A 26,156-nucleotide genomic window follows, 5' to 3' on the forward strand; every position below is an offset into this window, starting at 1 on the left:
GATATTTAAAAAATGCGATATAATTTTGTGGACTTTTAAGGAAACCAGGGGCCCCAATTATATCCCCCGCTTAGGGCCCCGAGATGGATAAATCCGCCTCTGCGTATAGGTTACGATACCGTCCACGAGAGGGAGCCCCATAGGTAAAGAGACATGGAATTAAGGGAAACGACCTTTCTTCGGGATTAGGACGAGAGAGAGAGAGAGAGAGAGAGAGAGAGAGAGAGAGAGAGAGAGAGAGAGAGAGAGAGTGTGTGTCTTCGGGAGAAAGTAGAAAAGTATAAAAGGGATGGCCGCGGAGAACATAAGTCTCTTTCGAACAAGTACGGATTTTTTTGTAACATCACGAGCAATACACAAGTTACGACGTTATAAGAAACCGCGCATTGTTTTAATCAAAACATTCGAACGAGCACTATTCCAGTTGCGGGAAGCAACACCATAGGATGGTTTAATGTATTACCTAGTAGCTTGAATGCAGTTTCTCCGCTTCGATGTTTTGTTTAGAAAAAGTTGTCCATTCCACTTACATTCCAAATATGTGAATCGTGATTGGCTCCTCCAAATTTGGCATTCACATACCGAATTTTCATGAGATGGTCGCAAATCTACCGGTACGTAGAAAAAAAATATTGAAGTACACAACATCACACGAAAAAACTTAAAGCTTTACTTACAATCATCGCGTTTAGGCTGTAATAGCCCTTCCGGTTATAATGCTGATCGTAATCGTCCACAGGTGCAATAATTTTTATGTGTGTACTATCAACACACATCACTACACCAGGAATGCCACTTTTTGAGAAGAAGTATCGTCGTGCATCTTGTTGCTCATTTGGTTCCATCGCTAAAGAGATCCATTTGTTCCCAAGAGTTTCTTCGATAATGTTCAAACACTTTGCAAACACTTTGCAAAGGCTACCGAGAAAGTAGGCTGGGCAATAGCTATTTTGTAATCATTAACGGTTCCATTTTGGTAGCTGCCTTCAGCTAGAAATCGCAGAGCAGCAGCCAAAATTTCATTTGGCTTAAGCCCCTTTCCCTTAACCGGTGGGAACTTGGGCTCGATCTCCGCCAGAATGTCAAGGAAAATTTCCTTCGCTACACGAAAATTTTTCTTAAATCTGAAAAGAACAACCACATATGTTTAACACGGTTTACACAAATGAGCTGCATGCTTAACTCACGCTTGGTTAGAAAGCTGTAACGGGTCGAAAACACTTCGAAGCAGTCGGCGCTGTTTTGCCAGATCAACCGTTGTTTCTTCATCACTGCTGCTATCGTCACTTACGAAGTGGGAGAAAATCATTTCGATTTTTAAAACAAGGATTGTTGTTAGCTTGCGAAACGTCTGTATCTTAATTAAACTTGTTTACGTTTTTTTATTTTGATTTTGAACATTTTGACACATCGACAAAGGCTTTGACACAGCTTTCACGAAAGAAAAAATTTAACGAAACTTGTCTATGACAAGAACGGTTTCAAAATGCATGTCTATTTTCCGTTTGTCTTGACGAACTTGTCTTGTGTCATTTCCGTTTGTGTTTAATAATCGGGCCTATAGTCAGCTCTTGCTACGGCGGACTGTTCATGACCGGTTAGAACCAACGACGGGCATGCAGATGTGCGGAATGATGGCGGTGCCGCGGGACCGCTCCTATCCAGCGTGCAACTTGCATACTGCCACACTGTCTCCTGCCCGATGCATACGCAGCAGGCAGGGGAAGGATGCACCTCACTATCAAAAGAAACACCGTCATGAACCAGCGGCGGATCAAACGGTAGGCGGTCTAGGCGGTCGCCGAAGATCTCTAGTCTGTAGTATGCCGTATGTTTACAAGTGGACAGAGTATTAGCGACAAGGGCCCGCGGAAAGATGGTCGTTGGGGCCCCGTGGCTGGAGAATCATTTGCCCCCTCCCCCTCCCCACCCCTATGGCGACAACAATTTTAGGGCCTGTTTCCGATGATCGTAGGGTTCCCATGCCCCCTCCCCTCCCGCCAGCAATTTAAGTATACTGTTCAATCTCCCAACAGCTGTGTGCCAGTACCCCCTCCCCCCCGTTCATCAGTTACCATTTACAGGGGCCTCAATTCGTCTTTCCGCCTTTCATGTACACCTTCCTTTCTTTGACCGATGGATCATAACATTGCGGAAGAAAACACATTTGGCGAAAGTGTTGCACACACACGCACGCTCACACCCACGCGCAGATGGCTCAAGATATCTGTGTAATCTACACCATACGAAACCAAAAGCTTAGGGTAACAAAGTTATCGAGCTGAACGTGTTAAGCATTAAGCATGACATGTCCCAGGGACTGCCAATGCCGAACGTGTTGATGCGACTTAGGGTTCAGCGTATTCATTCCATAGTCATTTTTACATTCCAGCGATTGAACTCATTGCGCTTTTTAGGTTTGATTTGTAAAAATTAAACTTCATCACCGCAATGATTGTGAACGGCTTTTGTAAGCGCCATAACAGCTCGCGAGCATTGGCCATACGCGAGAAAGAGATAGCGCTATGGAGGGAAAAAGCACGGACGACGGCTGACAGCGATTGGCCGGCTGACGCACCAACACATCCAAACCTTCGACAGCGCGCTCAGGCGAGGGGTATGAGGCGGAGCCAGGGACGGGTAGCTCGACGAGCTGCTTGACAAATTTGCCGTTGGAGGGAAAAAGAAGGCATGATAAAATTCTCCGAACGCCATGATTTCTTCCGTCGCTTTGCACAGCGGGATTCCATTACGGTCGAATCGTAGGCCACTACGATCGAATCGTGTGCCGCTACCATTGGATTTCTGAAAGCAAGAGCATAGTAAACTGTTTGTCTACGTTTGAAAGCTGTTTCCTTCTTCGCCAACGGCATTTCGTTGGTAAAATACTAATAAAAGGGATTTATTCTCTGATTATAGGTAAACCCCACGAATATTGGTTGAAACCAAGGATTTTACCATCAACAACTGACACCGAATATTAGTTGAAAACAAGGATTTTACCATCAACAAGGGACCACGATATTCGTTGATAACAAGTATTTTACGTGTAATCAGTGAATAATTACCTTTTATTAAAATTTTACAAACTAATTTCCATCCGCAAAGAAGGAAGCAGTTTGCAACCGTAAACAAACCGTTTACTATGCTTTACCTTTCAGAAATCCAATGATAGCGGCACACGATTCGATCGTAGTGGCACACGATTCGACCGTAGTTGAAGGCGATGCACGCATTCGATCGTAGTGGCATCCGATTCGAAGCAGGCGGTTTGTGATTCGATACAAACGGCACGAGATTCGAACGTAGCTGGAAACAGGTGTAAAAAAGATGATCCTTTTGGAACACGAAGAGACGATTTCTCTTGCACCGAGCTATCCTTCGACTTAAACACCGCCGAGTGAAGAAGATAGCGATAACGATGAAGCCTTCAATGAATTTTCCAATGAGGTTGGAGATATTAGCGAAGATTTCGACGGAAAATTGGTTAATTCTGATGATGCTGCTGATAATTCTGTGATCGACGTGACCCCCGTGCTCCCACCGCGACAAGATTCATATTCAGCAAGGTCGCCGGTGTTGAGGCGCAGCGGTCGGGAGCACAGATTGCCAGGCAATTATAATGATTTCATAATTTCAACAAAAGGACTGCCTAGCTCCTTTCCTTCTCAGCATGAATCCAACAGTTGCCAAACTAGTGGTTCATCGACAGCAATCCGGAGCCAGGAAGGAACAATGCTGAGAAAACAGAGGAAAGCAGTTCACGAGCAGCTAGAGAATTTAGTGGTATTGCCATGACCGAATCCAACGCCAGGAGGGAAGTTACAGATGACGATCCTGTTAGCCATCAGGATGCTTTGTCGCATAACGGCTCCGAACGATGGAAGGTAGCGATGGAAAAAGAGTACCAGGCGCTGATGGAAAACAACACGTGGAGTTTATCAGCGCTGCCAGAAGGAAGAAAATCAATTAAGTGCAAATGGGTTTTCAAGACCAAGTATGATGCTGCTAGAAACATCGACCGCCACAAGGCACGGTTAGTGATAAAAGGATTTTCTCAGCGAAAGGGGGTGGACTACGACGAAACCTACTCGCCAGTGGTACGTCACAGTTCACTGAGATACCTTTTTGCGCTCGCTGCTAGACACAATCTCATGGTAGATCAGATGGATGCCATCACCACTTTTCTCCAAGGTATATATATAGGAGCAACCCCCATTCTTTGAGCAGCATAATAAGCGAACAATGGTGTGCCGCCTAAACAAAGCTCTATACGGGCTAAAACAATCAAGCCGGGTGTGGAATGTGAAATTAGACACAGCGCTCAAGAAGCTAGGCATGAAGCAATCAAAATACGACACGTGTGTCTACTTCAAGATTGACAAAGGCAAAATTTTATTTGTTGCAATGTATGTGGATGACTTGATGATTTTTCAAATAACGTGGACATGAAAATTCAATTGAAGGTGCAGTTGAGCAAAATACGTTCAAAATGAAAGATCTCGGACCAGCAAAAAGTTGCCTAGGGATCCGCATTACGTATTCGGAAGATGGAATAGCGCTGGATCAGGAAGCCTATATTGAAACAGTTTTAGGTTCATCATGCAAGATTCAAAAGCCACGTCCACTCCAATAAACACTGCCTTACATCGAAAATGTCGCCTCAAAAGGAAGAAGAGCTGGAACAAATGGCGAATATACCGTATCAAGAAGCCATAGGATGCCTAATGTATCTTGCTCAATGTACCAGACCTGACATCCTGTTTGCTGTCAACCAGCTGAGTCGGTACAACACCAACCCCGGATCAAGTCACTGGCAGGCCGTCAAACATTTAATGCAGTATCTCAGAGGGACATCTTCTATGAAGTTGAAGTATTTCTCATCTGGTGATAATAAGATCGTCGGCTATTCAGATGCTGATTGGGCCGCTGACGCAGATGATCGTAAATCAACAAGTGGATATACAGGCGTACCCCGAGTTACGACCCCCTCGAGTTACGACGATTCGCAGATACGACGATTTTGATTTTGACAGTTAAAAGTTGCCATCGAGAAGCAATTGATGTATATTTTTGAATTTCTGAGCTGATAACCCGGGCCGGTCTGGTGGTACAGTCGTCAACTCGTACGACTTAACAACACGCCCGTCATGGGTTCAAGCCCCGAATAGACCGTGCCCTCGTACGTAGGACTGACTATCCTGCTATGGTAAAAATAAGTCACTGAAAGCCAAGCTCACTTCACTAGTGGGTTCAAGCAGGCCTTGACCGACATCGATTGTTGTGCCAAACAAGAAGAAGTAGAGCTGATAACCGTTACACACACATTTCCAAAGATACCACAACTACCTATATCTATATCGTGTAAACGACTTTTTGTGTACAATTAATACATTGTCGAACATTGTTTCAAATAAAAAACACTATATCATAGATTTCGGCTCTTCAACTTAGGTTATAAAGTTTACATTGACAGATATTCGACATACGACTTTTTCGACTTACGCCTTGCGTTGGGACTTTTTTTCGGTCCCAAATACAGTCGTATCTCGGGGGACACCTGTATATTCAAAATCCAAGGAGGAGCGGTTTCTTGGAGTTGCAAACGACAAGCAACGGTGACGTTGTCCACATGTGAGGCAGAGTATATGGCATTATCTGCAGCTGTACAAGAAGTGTCCTGGTGGCAGGGATTCTTAACGCAGTTTGGTAAGCATGACCCAATCAAGTTGTTTTGTGATAATCAAAGCTCAATATGTATTGCTAAAAATGGTGGATACACACCAAGAACCAAACATATTGATATTAGACATCATTTTATACAAAATGCGTTGGATCGAAAAATTGTGCAGCTCGATTATTTGAATACCGAAGATCAGGTTGCAGATGGATTAACGAAACCCCTACAACGCATCAAATTAGAACGTAGCCGGACATTGATGGGTATAACAAAATAATCGGCTTAAGGAGGAGTGTTATGAGTTGATAGTATGCCGATATTTTGTATAACGAATAACTTTAATCATAGTAACCTATGATTCACTGTGGTTATAAGTTTCTATCTGAAATAAATTAATTCCCTTCCTAACCATACAAAACGCTGGTTGTTTGCACTACTGCCAATAGTATTTAAGTCAAAAAACGTGAAACCGCGTAACTCGGGAACAGACTCTATAGGAAACTGCGAACAAGATAGCAGATTGGAGCAAACATCATTCAATAACCATAGCAACATCATCAGTTCGGCCAGATTATTTATGCGGATTTCGTTAGGAGCTCTATATTTTTATCGGTAGTTTTCGGTACGACTTAACAACATGCCCGTCATGGGTTCAAGCCCCAACTAGACCGTGCCGCCATACGTGGGACTGACTATCCTGCTATGGGGGGGTGATCCAAAAGTCACTGAAAGCCAACCCCACAAGTGGTACAGGCAGGCCTTGACCGACAACGGTTGTTGAGCCAAAAGAAGAAGAAGAAGTTTTCGGTAGGACCTTACAAACATTCGGTATTTTTCGGTAGGTTTTGACATTTGAAAACCTGCTAGAAAGTGTTGATGAGCGGAGGGGGGGGGGGAGGGTTATTATATACCGCACATCATTTGAACACATTTATTGCTTATTCGTTTCTCTTCATAAAATTCATTTATTTGAAATCATTTATTACATAACTTGAATGTAAATCATAGTTCTCGGTATCCCAGATTAATACCACGTTTAAACGTTTGAGACCTGTGGAATGGATTAGAATTGTTTTATCAATTATCTAACTTTCTTATTTAGTTTTTCTCTTTGCTTTCGTTTATCAAAATCAAAACAGCAACAAAACTTACTTTTCAAATTCACAGGGTTAACATTTTGGCAAATTTTGCTCGCGGATGTCTGCAATTTTTTTGTTTTTTTTGCGAAAACTCAGTTTAGTTAATGGAATGGCAATCAAAAATATATCTTCTTTCAAACATCTTACCAATTTTTCATGTTTTACATGTTACTGTTAAACTTCTTATTCATGTCACTGGTGATTTCGATGTCTCCATTCGATGTTTTATGTAACTTTACATACTCTTTGGAAGCCAATAATCCTGCCAATGCCTCGGGTGACAAACGATTCCTTAGTTTGTTTTATTAAGGTTATACTGGGTAAAAAGTCTTTCCACGCAAGCCGAAGAATGTGGAAGAGATAACAAAGCTGGTACGACTCTTCGCAGTACAGAAAATGCAAAATTTCCATCAGAGCGCCGTACGATTAAGCATTTATTCTTTTATTCCAAAAAGCTACACTAGAAATCAACTCCTCTGGTTGGAAATCCTTTAACCCTATGTTCCTTATTTCCCGATACTCCATATCGACGACTTGTAGCTCTGCTACTGATATCAAGTTAGGGAACATTTTTAGCAATGGATATATTGCCTCAAATTTCTTGTTTGCTACATGATTTGGATCCGATATTGCACAATGAATAAGAATAGGATCACTTAAATCGATACGGCTTGTGATTTGGTTATATAATGTTACATAAAAGTTTATCATATTTGTTGTGACCTCCCTTGCTGTTTGTTGACTTATGATGTGGTTGTGTAGGAGTTGTTCTATTAGCTGCATACTTTCTGTGCCGATGTACAACTTGTCTATTGGTTTGTAATTTTGCTGGCAGAACACAACTTTGCTCACATCTTTAAGACGTCCATATATTGAGCAGTTAAAAAGTTGTCCAGAATTGTTCGGTATAATCTTGTAATGTCGCCGTGGAGCCGACAGAGTTCAGGTGATTCTGATTGAAAGAATCTATTTATCTGGTTGATTATTGGTAGGATATACTTCAAGAATGTTAGATATAACTTGACTGTTGGATCTTCCAGACCTATCCGGATCGCGTTCATTTTTTCTTTTGTTGATTTGTCGGCGCGAACATCCACCAAATTAAAGTACATCAAAAGTACATCATGCCTCTCCAACATGCGTACTACTACTGATTCCAACGATAACCATCGTGTGGCAGAGGGATGCAGCATTTTAAGAGGCTTCAGTGCGACGATTGTTTGTAGTTCCTTAAAATAACTCCCACGCTGTCCTCCAGAGCTTAGAAAATTATACACATCTCGACATAGCTGCTCAACCGTTCATGGGATATGTTTGCAAGCATATGAAGAGCAAAGAGCTAAGGAATGGCATATGCATTTTATAATAAAGACATTTGGGCAATCTTGCTTAATCATACTAGCCACTGAGTGATGTGCGCCCATCATTACATTTGCACCATCGGAACCGAATCCGATCATATTAAATTTGTATGGAACATCATCCAACTCATACTTCTTTTTGATCATCTCATATAAGTTAACCGCGCTCGCATCCACTACCGTTTCGATATGATAGAAAAAGTCGTTTACAATAAGTTGATCGGTCTGCCACATGCTCGTTCTTAAGATCATGGCCAAAGATTTCACTCCCGAAAGGTCTGTTGACTCATCGACTAGTAAATTGAAGCAGTTAGTTTTATTATATGTAGAAGCTCCTAGAATCCAGCTTTACCGATAACATTGGTTTGAATAGCTTGAATTTTCGTTCTATCTAATTTTAAATTTTGAGCTATATTGGAGTCTTTAAAATGCGTTTAGAAAGATCAACAATACTTTCTAAATCTCTAGCAGAGACATTTGGCCTGAGCACCATTTTTTGATCGAAAAAATTCGATAGGCGCTCACGTAAAACAGACAGTATAACTATTTCTTTCATACTCCTATATGAAGTCGATTCCCATCGAGTTCAGTATTTAGTGTAGGCTAACCATTTTTAAATATTTAACAAATAATTTTTATCACACAAAATATTGAAAAAGACCCAAAACAATTACCAACTTGCTATTACATAACGTTTTTCAAAACCATCAACCTTATGGATTTATGGAATTATTCTGATATTCGAAAATTTCCGCAGCTCAATGCGTCGCGGATTTTTCCCCATACAAAGCGGAACGATCGAATTTTTGTAGCATAGTTCATTTTGCTCGTGAGTGTCATGGTATACCAGTTTTCAAAAAGACCAGTAAAATGAACACCTTGGCGGCGAAATGAGTGTCAAATGACACCAAAATGACAGCCGGATCGATCGAATTTTTTCGATCGAAAAATTGTACTGAGGCCGATAATTTTCCATTATTATTAATATGTTTTGTGGATTTTCCATGTTTTTTTTTTAAGTCGGCTAATCCACCGGTGCTTCTCACATCCTGGTCACATATTTAGCAATATGCAAACGTCTTTCCTTTCTTACTTCTTGTTTCCCGTGGTAATTTTTGCTCCCAATGACTTGTGTATTTTTGGATCCATTTCTTTTTTGCTTTTGTTTTTTAGAATTTAATGAAGTAAAGATCAAAATGCAAAATAATAAATATGTTATTGATTGAGTCGTTATTAAATAAGTAGATATGCTCATATTTTGGCACTATTCTAATATAGTACTACAGTAAGTGTTCGCTTACTGAGATATTTTTACTTTCCTGTTAGGGGACGATGTTCGTTATTTGAAATGAAAATTATAACCATCAAATCAATCAAATCAAAACCATTCCCATGGTTTTTCTTTTTCCATTCGCATGCGTAGGATGTCGGATGTTGTACGTTTGACGTACAAGTGATTTTTAACTGGGATCCATCTCAGTTAGCGAACATCCTGTTAAAAATCATTTCAGTTAAAAAGCATCCAGTTAGCGAATACTTACTGTATAGCAATACGGCCTTCTCGGACCGTTCATGCTGAATAAAAAAAATAGTACTACAGGGCCGGTCTGGTGGTACAGTCGTCAACTCGAACGACTTAACAGCATGCTCGTCATGGGTTCAAGCCCCGAATAGACCGTGCCCCCATACGTAGGACTGAGTATCATGCTACAGTAACAAAAAGTCACTGAAAGCCAAGCTCCACTCCACTAGTGGGTACAGGCAGGCCTTGACTGACCGACAACGGTTGTTGTGCAAAAGAAGAAGAATACTCGTACAGTCCGAATTCAATAGTTGAACGCTTTTTAGTTGGCATGCTTTTTAGTTGAACGCTTGACAGTTGGCTGACAGTTCAATTAAAATGCATGCGTTTGTATGGAAACCCCGGTTTTTGAAAATTTCACAAAAATCTCATGGCATGCCGAGAAAAATTTCAGATTTTTTTGTATGGAGAAACGTGCCAACTAAAAAGCACATATTCAATAGTTGGCAGGGAATCGAAGTTCAACCAATGAGTTCAGACTGTACTACATTGTATGAGCAACTTTACATATTGACCACTTGCGAGAGATCAATTTTGACCGTCATGTACAATCCGAATTCTATTCCGTCTGTATAACATATTGAAATAATGAAATAAAATCAATTTCCTTTCAATTCCCCGCTTATGCCGCCAAATTGCATATGTTGCTTAGAGAATATTTGTTTTACACTGCTTCTAGACGACCAACTTCTGTTTGTTTATCCGGCACTACAACCGCTTTGCGGTCTTGGCCTGCCTCAGGAGTGTCCGAAACCGCTCACGGTCTCGCGCCTTCGTCTGCCAGTCCGTTATCCCGGCCTTAATGGCTGACGCCTCCACGCCATCTTGCCACCTCAATTCGGGCCTACCACGCCTCCTCTGTCCTTGTGGACGGCCTAAAAAGACTTTACGGGCTGGGTCGTCCGTTTCCATGCGTATAACATGGCCAGCCCACCGGAGCCTGGCGAGCTTTATACGCTGTACGACAGTGAGGTCGCCGTACATCTCGTATAGCTCGTCATTATAGCGGCTCCTCCATTGTCCTTCCACACATACGGGGCCAAGTATCCTTCTGAGCATCTTCCTCTCGAACGCGGCTAAGAGGGTTTCGTCAGATTTGGACAGTGTCCATGTCTCAGAGGCGTATGTGAGTACTGGTACTATATAGGTACTATATAGTCCCAGCTTCGTCCGTCGCGACAGGTTCTTTGAGGTGAACTGATTTTTCAGGCTGTAGAATGACCGGTTGGCAGCCAGCATCCTTGCGCGCACCTCAGCTTCCATGCTGTTGTCGTTGCTGACCTTTGACCCAAGATAGGTGAATTGTGGGACGACTTCAAAAGTGCGTTCACCTATCTGCACGTCACGCCTACGTAGATTCTGATTATTTGTTGGTGGGCCCGCTGATGTTGCCACCATCAGTTTGGTCTTTGCCTCGTTTATCTGCAATCCGAGGCTCTCTGCCGCCTGCTCGATCCCTTGGTAGGCTTCCAACTTCTGTACCGCAACAAATTTTCTGCGAGCTCATTGTTCCAAAAAACGTAAAAGTTTTACAACAAAATCAAAGGCAGCCGTGATTGTCGCGGGTTGGTGCGTTTTTCACAGAAATGAAACGCCCGTGACATTACGATCGAAGTAGGCCATACAGTCAGTCCAAAAAATACAGGCGGTCCCCGAGATACACGGTTAATGGGGACTGAAAACGGCCGCAAAATACCGCGTATCTCGAATTTCCGCGTAAGTCGAATCTCGTGATTTCCAGCCAAAATATCACTAATTTTCGTGATATTATCACTAATTTTCGTACTTGCAATTTTGCAAGTAGGGGGTTGTTTAAGCCACCAAATTAATTATTTGATATGTTTCTACTGAATTGAACAGTTTTAAACGTTTTGAAATGGTATTTCACATTTGATCAATACGGAAATTATTTGGTATTTCACAATGGATGTGTCAAATCAGTACAATTTGCTCAAAGAACTGTCAAATTTGGAAAACCGCGTATCACCGAATCCGCGTATAAGAGGTACCGTGTATCTCGGGGACCGCCTGTATTCGTCTAGCTGAATATTTTGCAGAAAAAGGCGAATTATGACCGCAATAGGCATGGGGTGGTAAAAGCAATCTTGGGGTTTGATGAAAGGACTATCAATACACACGTACTGCTAAAAATAAATATTGAAATAGTTCAAAAACAACTAAATTAAATTAAAAAAACTAAAAAGTCATTTGATTGGTGCCCAAAAAGTATTCGTCTATCAGGATTTTGGCGTAATATGCGTGTGAAAACAAAGGTTATGGAATCAAAAAATGTCCTGATCTTATTTGTTATTGCATTTATGACTATTGATGACTACTTGCATAACGCATGAACTCATTTGAACCTCAAAAAAGGCATACTTTTGACCCACTCATCCTACAAGACTTGTTCCAATTATTCTCAGGGAGAAATATTGCATTTCCGGTTCACGTGGCCTAGTTCCATTGAAAAATTAGCATTTGATATCACATTGAGAGCCTACCAAATCGTTTTCATCAGTATAGTTTCTGCAGGTTTGGTGTGTTGGGCAAATGACAATGCTCTGTATGTTCTCCAGCTCGACTGGTCTTGAAACATGTGATACTTTTTATGTACAATTTCTCAGAACTGGCACCCAAAGTACTTAAAAACTGCAAGAATATGTTTCCCCATCTCGTCTCCTATCAATTTGAATCTTTTTTCTAGCTCACGTTTCCCCACTGAGCCCTAGTATCATGACACCATAGAGCTACCGTTACACGAGATTTTGATGCTGCATCATAGTAGACTGTTTTCGTTATGGTAGACGTCGGCCGTATGACCTTGGCGATTTAAACATGTTTTAATATGATAGTAGAGCCTAATTTGAAATAAATTCCTGAATTATTTGATGGACCTTAACAGATTTGGCCACTTTCTGTGTATGGTATTATTAAAAAAAAACATGTTTGTAACAACTCACTCATTCAAGCTATTACATGACCAGCTACGATGAAATGCAGCATGACCCATCAACCAAATGTGACCCATCTCTTTTCCTGATCGTATTGGCCATTAAAAAATGCACTGAATACTGAGTAATATTTGATTTTTTTGACATTAGCCCGCTTCTTTCGTTAGATTAACCGTCAAGGATAACTGATTTCATGGCAGTTTGTCACACTATTAGTGTCAGAAAAATGGCCAAACTCTGATAAAATGAAGGAACGAGGCCTCCCACACATTTTGTAACCTTCAAAAATGGGTAGGATAGGTTATGCATAAGTTAAAGATATGATTTTCGTCATCATGCTCCAATCATTTAACTCTCCCGCCTTAAGTGCCTCTCTGATCGCTTGAAGTGCAATTGAAACAACAGAAATACATTAATTTAGAAGGAAGTCACCAGCAGATTGATAATAATAAATTTTATTCACGTCTGCGTAGTGTTTGCCCAGCATAAATAACTAAAAAGCTAGATGGACTTTTTGCGCGCCCATCAAACGACTTTTTTAGTTTTTTATGTATTTTTGGTTGGTATTGCACTATTTAAATGCTTATTTTTTAGCAAAACGTGTGTATTGATGGTCCCTTTATCAAACCTCATCATTACTTTTATCGCTCCATACGTATTGCAGCCATAATTCGCCTTTTTCTGTAAAATATTCAGCTAGACGAATACTTTTTGGACTGACTGTACATTGATGCTAAAACAAGGACGGTTTGACACATAGAAAGTGTCGCCAAAAATTGGAACGGAATTTTTTTTGGGTCTTCTAGAAGCATTGTTACAGTTGACACCCAGTCGCATCCGAACCAGCAATCCGGTTCTTAGAATAATAAAACTTTAAAACATGGAATGATAGGAATAATGGGAAGGAATCAAATTGTTAAGCCCCTATGTTTTATTAGAAAACATACTTCAACAAATATCCTAATAACCTAATAATAGTGTTAATAACACATTTAGATTAGAATGCTCTTTTTTCTTATGAATTTCGGTTGCAAGACCTCTCTCTACAGAGCCGAAAATACACGAACCGGAATTGCGGACCGCGGATGCGGAAATGCTGTCAAACCCATACACAAACTGTCAACAGCATCTTTTCCGTACTGTCATATTCATACCTTTTTCATCATGCGAAATTCCGCGGCCGCGAAGTTCAAGTCCGTGTATTTTCGGCCTAATACTCTTAGACCAAAAAATTTTACAATTTGATGAGAAATATGATCAAAACGTTAAATCATATCGTAAAGCGTTTATAAATATGTAATGTATCCCTATTTTATATCTGAACTTCCACAAGCATTCGGTTCCGTCGAATGGTAATTTGAGCAAGCTAGCTAATCAGTTGTCTTAGTCTTCTTAATAACGCAATAAACGTTTTAAAAGAGTCTAACCATCCATTATTTCAAATTTTGCGTGGACCATGTATAATATGTTTTTCATAGTTTTAAACTCAATGTATTAAATTTTTTTTTGTTTCGATAATCATTTAATTAAAACGCACGTAGAACTGTTAAGCATTTTAAATGAAAATAACAAGTTAAGGCATACAGTATCGGACAAAATGATAGGACCCTGGTTTTTTCAACGCAGCATGCACCCGTTGGGCCAGGTTTGTGTGTGTGTGTGTGTGTGTGTGTGTGTGTGTGTGTGTGTGTGTGTGTGTGTGTGTGTGTGTGTGTGTGTGTGTGTGTGTGTGTGTGTGTGTGTGTGTGTGTGTGTGTGTGTGTGTGTGTTTGTTGTCACAAGTATGTCGTTTCGGATAGATTTGGTAGTTGTTTTTTTGTGTTTTGGGTAAGGTTTTTGATGTAATAAGCAGGACCACCGCCCTCGCGATCAGTGTTTTTTCGATATATTAACAATTTTACGGTCTTCTTTCACCGTGGTCTTCTGAGGACGTCCGGTTGACTTGCGCGTTTCGGTTGTCCAAGCGCGTTTTGGTTGTCTAAGCACGTTTCGGTTGTCCGAAGCGCGTCTGCCACAAAAGCGCGATCGTTCCATTATGAACTCGATCGTTTTGCGCTTAATGCCAGCAGCAGCCATTCGCTTTATCATATGGCGCTGATAATCGGTACAATGTTTACCTCGACCTATTGTTACTAACATTACTTGCTTGGACCGTCAAGAACGCGCTGGTTAAAAAGTTGGATACGGCTGATCCCGTGCTCAGCCTGCGTTCCGCTTCTACACGTGATGAATTACATCGTTGTAGAGCAGCGAAAAAAGTGTATGGATAAAAACTATCTATAAGTAAGTGAGTGAGCTTCTACCCATTTAAATCGAGAACAGAATACTGCCGCGATCATGAAACAAAACGCCCATTGAAAAGAACAACTGCGCGCAAGCTCAAGGCACGCACAAAGTTTCCTATGCACACACGAGCTTCAACGCAGAGATGCACGCAGGCCTTTCAATGGCCTGCACTGGAGAAACACCTGTGAGGGAATGCCGAGTTCTTTGCTATTGTGCGCGTGTCCATTTCGCATCGATGTCGCATGCACATGAATCAGCACACCTGCGTTTTCGTCCAAGGAACAAGCGCTGCTGTCGATGCAAATTTTAGCTTTTATCCAAGTGTGTACGCACGCTGTTTCACATGATAACAAACATTATCAATACTTTCAACGCAATATGACATCATGGCAAGCTACGTTTTTCAGACACAAACCCGCGCACTCGCACACAGACACACACACACACACACACACACACACACACACACACACACACACACACACACACACACACACACACACACACACACACACACACACACACACACAACACACACACACACACACACACACAAACACACACACACACACACACACACACACACACACACACACACCACACACACACACACACACACACACACACACACACACACACACACACACACACACACACACACACACACACACACACACACACACACACACACACACAAACAAACAAACAAACACAAGTAACGTGGTAAAACAAGTGCACGGTGCGATGAAAAAACAGGGTCCTATCTTAATGTCCGATACTGTACCTGTGTCATCAGAACAATCCATCTGCTCATTTGAAACATTAACTACTGATTCGTTCGCATTGTCGTTCGAAAAAATATTGTCTTCATCTGAAAAGCAGAACAAAATTAGATGTGTTAATAAATTAACTGGGATTATGACGAGTAAATGCTATGGGTGTGGCACATGATAAATCTCACTACTTCCGTGATAATTTAAAAATATACCATGTCATACATTATATTCAAGTTACATTGCATAGCAACAAAACATCAGATATTACAGGGATTTCGAGGATTATATAGACATGTTCAGCGAGTTGTAGATTCGTTCAGGCATATAATAGACTCTTTCAGCGAGATATAGAATTGTTCGGAAGTAGGCGTAGACATGTTCAGCGATTCTGTAGAGCTGTCATTTGTTTTGTTTACACACTGTGCCGCAGGGTTCAATTTTTCATTCTTAAAAGTCCTAAAAGTAGTTAATAATCATTACCCAAGCTGTTTAATACATAAATTAGTTGAAAAAAGCTTATTTTTTCGAAAACTGTTTGTTTACCTCCTGATGAGAATGATCCAAGCTGCAGTCCAAGGGGTACGAAAGTGACAGCTCTACAGTATAACCGAACATGTCTACGCCTACTTCCGAACAATTCTATATCTCGCTGGAAGAGTCTATTATATGCCTGAACGAATCTACAACTCGCTGAACATGTCTATATAATCCTCGAAAACCCTGTATTGTTGAGAGGGATCGAAAAATGTTGGTTAATGTAAAACATTTAATTTAAATCAAAGAGCGTTGAGAAAGCATAGGGTGTTGTGGGCAGCCGTGCCGACCCCTGGACTTGCCGTGGCAGTTGCGCTACCACCAGTCAACGTCCAGGAGGACGCGAGTGTGTCACGCACACTGCCGCACACACTAAGCAGCGCAAGGCTTAGTGTGTGCCGAGCGGCCAGTTAGAGTGTGTTAGCGAGCCGATCGAGCAGGAGCTCTCGGCAGGGGCGCTCGGTGCGGCTGGTGTGCGGCCCATACAGTATGCGTTTAAAGTGTTTGTTCATCATGTATTTTATTTATATCGTATGTTTAATAAGTGTTGAATAAAGCAAAAGTGTTTAAACATAACAGTGGCGACGAGGATGGGATCCTCCAGCGTAAGGGGGATCCCAACAAGAACCCGCGGACGCCATCGCGATCGGGCCCATCTCGTTTTTGCTGCATCATCGCAGCGGCCATCGCGTTGGCACCAGTCCCCGTGCTTACGCGACACCGCGAACGGTTTGGGTCGCCACCGCCGCCAACACCGAGGTCCCCGGCTGCCGTCCCATCATTGGCGACCACAGGGGCAGCCGAACACACACTCTCGGCGACAAGGAAGGTCGTCGGGTTGCAGCCTCAGCAACGCCAGCAGCACCACAGGCGAGGCAGCTTTCCGCCTTGCTGCTGGAACATCGAATGGGGTCATTCCACCCATGCTGCAGCCCCCAGCTTCATCGGGCGAGGACGCATTCCGCCCAGCTGCAGCAGCAGCATGTTACGTTTTCGGGTGGTTCGTAATATCAAACGTTAAACAACACGCGTTTACTTATACAGCTAACAGGATACTTTTTATTCCGCTTACTTCCTAATCGCGTTCCTACTAGCTTGACCGCTTATCCGAGAGTGTCCTCACGTTTGTATCCCTGGCTAAACCCGAACACACTCACGTTCCGAGGCGCGCAGCTCCTGAGTGCCTAAGGGCGTTTTCTACTCGTCACAACATCTCCCCCTTTTAGTTCATACGATAGGGTGCAAACCTTCGTGGTACCGTTCTATTTCTAGAAGAGCGACGAGGTGCAAGTGGCTGTTGGGCTTCGCGATGACAAGGGGTATGCTGCGTCGACCTTGATGATGCTATTGTTGGCTGTGACGCGCTTTCTGGCTGTAACATGCACGTCGAAGGAGTCTGAGGTATAGACGTACATGCAACGGGTGTCTCTGTCTCGCTAGGATTGATCGTGGTTTGCGGCGGTAACGGTAAATTCCATGATTCCAACAAAACACTTAGAGGAATGCTAGCTAATGACCTGTTTTCAGTGCTTTCATAAAATCGTTGTCTTATCTGGTTCATATGACACCTCCTAGTACGCCGATCATTTGTTTGCACCAGATACATTACGTGGCCAATCTTTCTAACTATAACCGCAGGTATCCATTTCCAATTGTTTCGGCTATACTCTTTGATAAATACTAGATCGCTTTGTTTGAATAATCTCGTGCTGTTGTATGTGGCTTGGTTCTCTAGGCTTGGTGGCGGCCGCAGTAACTCAAAACAGGTTCTAATATGTCTTCCAAACATGAGCTCTGCGGGTGATTTGTTCTGCTCTACCTGAGGATTTGGAGTTGTTCTATACGTTTGCAGGAATATGTCGATTGCCTCTTGTAACGCCATGCCACCAATTCTTATCTTCCGCAATGCCCTTTTAAACGAATCCACAACGAATCCACGCTCGGCCTGGCCGTTTGACTGAGGGTGGAACGGCGCTGTTCTCATATGATGCACACCATTTTTCAAACAAAAATCACTGAATGCTTCGCTGGTAAATTGCGTACCATTATCTGTTACTAAAGTCACCGGCATGCCAAACCGGGCGAATAATCCTCTCAACATAGTTATCGTAGCTGTTGATGTACCACTTGGTGTCTTGAATTTTTCCGGCCACTTAGAGTGTGCATCAACTACAATCAGAAAATATTCCCCATCAATGGGTCCTGCATAATCTACGTGTATGCGCTCCCATGGAGTGTTAGTTTTACCCCAAGCCTGTGGAGATTCATGTGGTGGTGATTTTGCGGCAGTTGCACACGATGAACATGTTCTGACATACTCCATTATATCTCTATCCAAGAATGGCCAATTTATATAACTTCGTGCAACTGACTTCATTCTTTGCATACCTGGATGACCCTGGTGCAATTGCTTCAAACAACGCTCTCGCAATCTTTGTGGTATCACCACTCTCTCCCCGAAAAGAATACAACCATCAATAAGCGTTAAAGCATCCTTTCTGCTATTAAGACATGCTAGCTCATTACCGTAAGACACGCTTGTTGGCCAACCATCTTGTATATAATGTCGCACTTTACGTAGCATCGCGTCTGCCGATGTATGCCTTTCTATTTCCCTGAAGCTTATAGGAAAATTACTCATAGCCTCTATCGCCATAGCCTTTACATCTCTTTCCATCTCTATACTGGCGATAACATAATCGTCCTCTGGTTGCGAACGGTTTTTTATCAATCTGGATAATATATCCGCGTTGCCAAACTGCTCAGTTCTTACGTATTCGATCTCAAAATCGTATAATTGCAGAGTTAATGCAAATCTTTGCAATCTATTTGCTGTATAAATCGGTATGCCTTTCTTAGAGCCAAAAATTTGCAATAGCGGTCGATGATCCGTCTGCAGTAAAAAAATGCCGTCCATATAACATTCTGTGGAATTTTGTTATTGCATAAACTATTGCCAACCCTTCACGGTCAATTTGGCTATATCGTTTCTCTGCCTCTGTTAACGCTCTCGAAGCGTGCTGAACCACTTTCATACTACCATCCGCATACCTATGGCTCAATGTAGCTCCTAACCCAACTGAGGATGCATCAGCTGATACCACTATCTTTTCATTAGGGTTATAGTGCGCGAGGAGCAAATTTGATGAAAGTATCTTCTTAAACCGATCAAACGCTTCTTTACATTTATGATCCCACTGGAAACGCTCTCCGTGCTTTAATAATTCATCCAAGCGAAATCGGAGCTGTCGCATATTCGGCACGAATTTTCCATAATAATTAATGGCTCCCAGAAACGATCTAATCTCAGTGAGGTTTGTAGGCTCCGGTAAATTCCTTATCGCTGCAATCTTATTTGGATCTGGTCTTAAACCTTGACTATCAATTTCGTGCCCCAGGTATCTTATTTCATTCGTTTTAAATTCGCATTTTTCGTTTCTGATCGTAAATCCATATTCCTCGATTCGCTTTAACACATCCTTTAAATGCCTATCATGTTCTGCTTCGGTTGCGCCTCCGATGATTAAATCATCCATATACCCACACACACTCTCTTAGTTCCAGCTAGCATTGTGTCGATCAGTTGCTGAAAAGCTGCTGGGGCAACCTTTATGCCTGGTGGGAGGCGATTATAGTAGTATAGGCCACGATGCGTATTGATTGTTAGAATATGTCGGTAATCTTCGTCTATCTGAACTTGAAGGAACGCATCAGATAAATCTATCTTGCTAAATATGTGGCATCCTGATAGCTTTGCGAATATGTCATCGGGCAATGGAAGCGGGTATTCATGAGCACATAAAGATGAATTCAACCCTGTTGAATAATCGCCTCATATTCTAATTTGCCCATTTGCTTTCCTTACTACTACTATGGGAGCCGCTTATTCAGAAAAATTTGTAGGTGTTATAACTCCGAGTTTTTCTAATCTATTCAACTCATCATCTACGGCACTCTCCATGGCATGAGCTACAGGCCGCTTGGGACGGAAAATAGATGCAACACCTTCTCTTAACTTCAGCTTTATATTTGCCTTAGTACATAATCCCAATGTGTTGCGAAAAACTGTCGGAAATTGCTCTTTAATTTGCTCTATCTACATTACACTTTCCGCTGGCCTCTCTCGATTTTCCGAAATATAATAGCAAAATCTATCCATCGGTACAGACCACAGATTGAAACGATCGATTAAATCTGTACCAAGCAATCGTAAATTCGCATCAGCCACTCGTATTGTTGCTACTAGACTTTTTTCTTTAATCCCAACTTGTGCTCTAAATTCTCCGTTTAGCTGCAACCTAGCACCAGATGCTGTTTTGGCTCTTATTGTCACTGGCCTTAAACATGGACTCCCAATTCTTTTCCATAACTGACGATCTATAACCGTAATATCCGAAGCTGTATCTAATTGTAACCTCACAGTAACAAACCTTATAACAAACAGTTTTACAGGCACGAACTTCCGCCGACCACATACGCTCATAGCATTTACTCGAACCACACGTAGATCTGCACTATCATTCCTTCGACGGAATCCAAACGGTTTTCTTCGGTGAAAGCAATTTTTCCCTATGTGCCCTTGTTTACCACACACGTTGCACACAATACGCTTTCTAGTACAATCACGTTGTAAATGCTGTCCTCCGCATGACCAGCATGATCGGTAAAACTTTAACTGTTGCTTGCTTCGTTGCCTGTGCTGGAACCCCTGTTGCTGTTTAACATCTTTTTTTACGGCATAAACATTACCCTCGTGAACTTTTTCTATCATAGCACTGTCCTCTTTTAAATTGATAATACGCTGACAATCGGCGGTCAAGCTTTCTAGCGTTATATCTGTACGATCTTCGATACGCGATAGCAAACGTGTCCTTATTTCCACATCTTCTTCATTTTTAATTCCACATACAAACACTAGGCATTTTAATTGTTCCTCACTTATCTTGCCGATTTCAAAATCTACACACACACGGTTTACACGACACGCATACGACAAATAATCCTCCCCACGAGCCTTTGTTGTATTGAGGCACTTATACCTTCTGCTTAATAGAGATTCCCTATTACCAAACAGAGCCGTTAGCTTATTTATCGTTTCTTGGAAACTGAAATCTCGCGTATACCTCGGCAATATAAAATTAGCGTAACGATTATACTCCGCAGCACCTAACTTTCTGACTAACAAACGCACTTTCGCTTCATCTTCCAACCTCGATGCATCTTTTGCGAAAAAATCTTCATATCGTGCATACCAAGCCGCAAAAGTAATTTTAGCTTCCTCGTCATACTGAAATTCTCTTACATGGGAACTTAACGAATCCAGTATTTGCTCCGGATTAAGCACTGGAACGGACACAGATTGACGCTCTGGCTGGTGTTGTTTCTGCATCATCAACTGGTTCATTTGTATCTGCAATTGTAAAATCATCTGCATTAGATCGGGTGACGAAGCATTTTGTGGTTGGGAAGAAAGCGTTTGTCCCGTATTATACGATGGCGATATCGTCGCATTCTGCCCGGGAGCAGCACTCAGCGATGGCGGCACCCCCGCCTTTTGTGCCGGCGCTGTTACAAGCGATGGCGGATTCTGCACTGACGCCACTTGACCGCGCGCTTGCTGGTCCAATGACCCCAACACGAACGCACTGGACGATCCGCTTGCAGGCTGGAGTACGGCTGCTGCGCTCTGCTGCCAAAACATCTGCGAAAGCCGTCGTTGCTCCTCTTCCGATGATTCGCTGCCACTTGGATTCATTCTGCTGCGCTTGCGTTTAGACGGAATTTTGTCCACTTTTCTTCACAATACTTCTTTCACTGATAGTTCTTTTTTTTTTCTCGTACAATTCACTCGCTGCTATATTTGTCTTTAACACCAATTTTATCACGGAATAATGTTAATGTTCACATACACATACAATTTTCTTTTAACATCACTTTTTTTTATCACTCGTCGCCACTGTTACGTTTTCGGGTGGTTCGTAATATCAAACGTTAAACAACACGCGTTTACTTATACAGCTAACAGGATACTTTTTATTCCGCTTACTTCCTAATCGCGTTCCTACTAGCTTGACCGCTTATCCGAGAGTGTCCTCACGTTTGTATCCCTGGCTAAACCCGAACACACTCACGTTCCGAGGCGCGCGGCTCCTGAGTGCCTAAGGGCGTTTTCTACTCGTCACAACACAGCAAAACAACGATCCATCGGCGACGAGCAATACCGCCCCGGCTCGAGCTCAGCGCATCATCGGCGAGGCAGCAATTCCGCCGCGGCTCGAGCCCTGCCTCTCACCACGGCGACGTAACATTCCGCCTCGGCAGCACAGAAGGATCGGCAACGCACAAGTTGCATCGGCTGCAACACAGCAGCCCACATCGGCGCGAACGCTTTTGCCCTGGCTGTAGTTGAACAGGCGTCGCCAATTGCGCCTCGGCTACAGCCACAGTGTCCAGATGGGACGAGGTAGCATGCCGTCCCGGCTGCAGTTGAACGGGCGTCGCCAATTGCGCTCCGACTGCAGCCACAGAATAAATGAAGGGCGATGTGCCATGCCGCCCTGGCTGCAGCCCCGTTCCAACGGGATACATATTTCTCCCCCGGCTGCAGCCAACGCATCGTAGGAGGGCGAGGAACAATGCCGCCCGAGTATTTTCATCTCTGCCGCCGTCATCGAAGATAAATCGCTGCTGCCCTGGGGCAAGCATAATCGCGGCATCATCATCATCGTCATCATCATCGCGGCACCATCATCATCGCGGCATCATCATCATCGTCATCATCATCGTCGTCACACTATTGCCGCCGTCCCAGGGAGCGGCACAGCAGAATCATCAGCATCAAGGTTATTAGACTCTATACAGGTTACGACAGAGCGTTTGAGAGGGTCACCATTATGGATACCTTGTTTACAACTTTTCTGTCAAAATAGATGCCGACCAGCTGTTGCTTGGCACGAGCAACATAAATAACTTTACAGAAGACGAAATTACTGCTACAATTATTCTTCATGCTAACTAGTTATATCATTTATAGAATATGACTTCTATGTTGGATTGGTTAATGCTAAGTCAATTTTGCTTACATGCCCTGGATATCGTCGGATTGTCTCATCAGTTTCAATTGTTCTACAGGTTTGGTATTGCTGTCCTAGCTTCAGTGGACGAGAGTTCATGCCGTCCAGCAGCAACAGTGTCCAAACTGGGTTATTGTGCTGTCCCAGATGCTGCCCCTCGTATGAGAAGTGGCCAGATCCCATGTCGCTTCGCGCATAACAGCTCGTCCTTTATTCGGATTGGAACGGACACGGAACAATTCAGTGAAAGAGTATCGATGTGATGACACCCTTTTGACTATGTTGGTCAGGGAACCTGTGATGAGTTGGTGCAAAAAATGCTACCGGCAACACTTTCGTTCCGCTATTGCACTTGACCCGAACTAGGACCGTGACGGCACTGACGAACTTGCGGCAGCGATGATGATGCGTATCCCTCCTTCGAAATTGCGGTGCTGAGATGATGATAAGGTAGAAGCTTGTGTGGTATGTCCTTACTAAAACACTGCTTAAGCTACACCCAAGGTGACATGCATTATCGTCCCCCACAGGAATAAGGCTGCAGCCAAAACGGAATGAATATTTGTTTTCTTTGAACTGGAACGGCAACAGTGGCAGCATAGACGATCGTCTCGAACATGACGACTGCAACGAACCGACATGGAACCGCGGACAATAACTTAAATAACAACTATGCATAAGCACAAATATACTTATAGTTTATTTCCTAATTATAATTGTTACAACAGGACCGTTCAACATTTACTCCCCGGCTCAGCCACTACTCTTCCTTCACAAGTGCTCTTCTCGGTGACCCTCATATTCATCTCTTTCTCCTTCTCTTTATCATATAATTTGTATGAAAAGTGAAATAATGTGGATAGGGTTTATCTGCCTCTATCAAACATGAAAAATATTATGACGTCATACATGTCAATACTGCAATCACATCGTGTGTTAGCTTCCACGAGAAGATATATTCGTTTTTTGATTAGGCTAGCATGCAATGCTGTCTCTATTGAACCGTTAGTTCGGAGCCGTTGATTCGTCGACGGCTCTGGAACAGTGGACTCGCAGCCGACTCCGCAGTTGTTGGAATGGAGCCGTGAGTGCAGAGCTGTTAGTCCGGAACCGGTTGCGGAGCCCTTGGAGCGGAGCCGGCTACGGAGCCGTCGGAGCGTAGCTGGCTCCGGACCCGTTAGTCCGGAGCCGTTGGTGCGCTCCGAAACGCCCATCACTAGATCACAGGACTGTTCTTGGACGGAAAGAATCTCGTGTGATGAAATTCTACGAGAAATTAAAAAATAAAATTATTTCACTGTGCCGAGCGCACAGTTAGAGTGTGTTAGCGAGCCGATCGAGCAGGAGCTCTCGGCAGGGGCGCTCGGTGCGGCTGGTGTGCGGCCCATACAGTATGCGTTTAAAGTGTTTGTTCATCTAGTATTTTATTTATATCGTATGTTTAATAAGTGTTGAATAAAGCAAAAGTGTTTAAACATAACATAGGGTGTATGATACAGACTTCCAAGCAGAGCCTCCCATCGATGTAGACACCGGATCTCCTACAGATCTTGCTTCACCTGATGTGCTGTGTGTCCTGCGCTTCCTGCTGAGCTGTTGAACTCCTTCTTGATAAGACATGAGTCCGGCATCCTCATAACATGCCCCAGCCATTGTATCCTGTCGGTCTTCGTTTCCGTCAGGATGCTCAATTAGCCGTACAGCCATGGTCATGGTGAAGCTGCGCCAGAAACCCACCGTGATTGATAACCAACGGAGCCAGCCTACCCCAAGACTCAACGTGTACCGGTTGAAGTGTGCAGATGTGGCGGAGGGGAACGTGACAGCACTCGGGGAAGCGCTCCCGGCCAACTAAAACATTGCCGGATGCCCTTCGCAGACCACTGGCGTATGGTGAAATGTAGTAAAAAAAAGTAAGCGTCGAGAGAAAAAGGAATGGTTCGACGAAGAGTGCAGACGAGCACTATCCGAGAAGAATGCAGCATGCAGCTTGCGCCTGGAACGTGGAGATCTACAGACGACTAAGGAAACAGCAAACCCTGCTCCTGCAAGAAAACCAGCGCCGTTTTGAAGAGTCTGACGAACTGGTGCCGGAGCAGTTATCCCAGTCCGGGGCACCTGCTTGTTTTACAGGATATTGGATGTGATAAGTGATCAAAAGGTGGAAATACTATTTCCTAGGAGAAGGGGCAACTACTAATGAGACATGAACCCTGTTTAAAACTGACGAAACTTCCTTAGCCGCGAAAGCTAATAGGACAAGAGAAACATATGGAAAAATATTGGAAGAACATGGGAGGACTGTAAAAAAAATAAACAAAAAGATCTCGGTTTCTAAATCATACAAATCAGAATTCGAAGTGCTGGTAGTATTTAGCTCATGCCATTAGCCACAAAATACCCCGTAAAGTTCTTTCAGGTTAATACTGCTGGCGGATGTGTTGCTCCGTCGCAGCGCCCAACGCCGGTGCTTTACACCTAGTCGGGTATATTTTTCCTTCGTCGAAAGGAGAGTGCCTCCGACTATTAAGAAACGAGCGATTCTGAGGTTTGTGTTCGAATGCGCTTACTTTATTTAGGTTCTCATCTCTTATATGCGCGTTTGTTGCGTTTCTGAAGCGCGCGCTATTGCTTGAGCCGTGTTTTGCTTGAACTTTGTTTTAACCTGAAGTGTCTTAACTTGAAGTGTTTTACTTTGCTACATCCGCATATATGCTTTTACTTCATAATGAGGTCGTACGCAACACAGGTCTTCAGGACAAGCTAGGACGGCA

General features: G+C 43.0%; 2 protein-coding genes, 1 long non-coding RNA gene and 1 pseudogene across 3 annotated transcripts; 1 reads left to right on the top strand and 3 right to left on the bottom strand.

Annotated features, from left to right (window-relative positions):
* Positions 1 to 269: 269 nt before the first annotated feature.
* On the bottom strand, positions 270 to 1,060 carry LOC121601696 (putative nuclease HARBI1). The gene is made up of 2 exons (XM_041930505.1): positions 678 to 1,060; positions 270 to 608 (listed from the first exon to the last, which is right to left on the bottom strand). The coding sequence occupies exons 1-2, from the start codon at positions 843 to 845 to the stop codon at positions 504 to 506; spliced, it is 273 nt and encodes a 90-aa protein (XP_041786439.1). The 5' UTR covers positions 846 to 1,060; the 3' UTR covers positions 270 to 503.
* Positions 890 to 1,344, bottom strand: LOC121601693. The gene is made up of 2 exons (XM_041930502.1): positions 1,188 to 1,344; positions 890 to 1,124 (listed from the first exon to the last, which is right to left on the bottom strand). The coding sequence occupies exons 1-2, from the start codon at positions 1,307 to 1,309 to the stop codon at positions 890 to 892; spliced, it is 357 nt and encodes a 118-aa protein (XP_041786436.1). The 5' UTR covers positions 1,310 to 1,344.
* Positions 1,345 to 6,980: 5,636 nt separating this feature from the next.
* Positions 6,981 to 22,064, bottom strand: LOC121601694 (annotated as a pseudogene).
* A 1,091-nt stretch (positions 22,065 to 23,155) lies between these two features.
* On the top strand, positions 23,156 to 24,092 carry LOC121601691. The gene is made up of 2 exons (XR_006006159.1): positions 23,156 to 23,847; positions 23,913 to 24,092. It is a non-coding gene; the product is annotated as an uncharacterized LOC121601691 (long non-coding RNA).
* The last annotated feature ends 2,064 nt before the right edge of the window (positions 24,093 to 26,156 follow it).

Source organism: Anopheles merus, unplaced genomic scaffold, assembly GCF_017562075.2.
Source record: "Anopheles merus strain MAF unplaced genomic scaffold, AmerM5.1 LNR4000147, whole genome shotgun sequence".
NCBI lineage: Eukaryota > Metazoa > Arthropoda > Insecta > Diptera > Culicidae > Anopheles > Anopheles merus.

What these genes read in the sequence shown, in the direction of transcription:
- LOC121601696 (XM_041930505.1), bottom strand. Translation starts at nt 845, where the DNA reads ATGGAACCAAATGAGCAACAAGATGCACGACGATACTTCTTCTCAAAA. An exon ending in ACAGCCTAAACGCGATGATT is followed by an intron (nt 609 to 677) that starts GTAAGTAAAGCT and finishes ACGTACCGGTAG; the next exon opens with ATTTGCGACCATCTCATGAA.
- LOC121601693 (XM_041930502.1), bottom strand. Translation starts at nt 1,309, where the DNA reads ATGATTTTCTCCCACTTCGTAAGTGACGATAGCAGCAGTGATGAAGAA. An exon ending in TTACAGCTTTCTAACCAAGC is followed by an intron (nt 1,125 to 1,187) that starts GTGAGTTAAGCA and finishes TGTTCTTTTCAG; the next exon opens with ATTTAAGAAAAATTTTCGTG.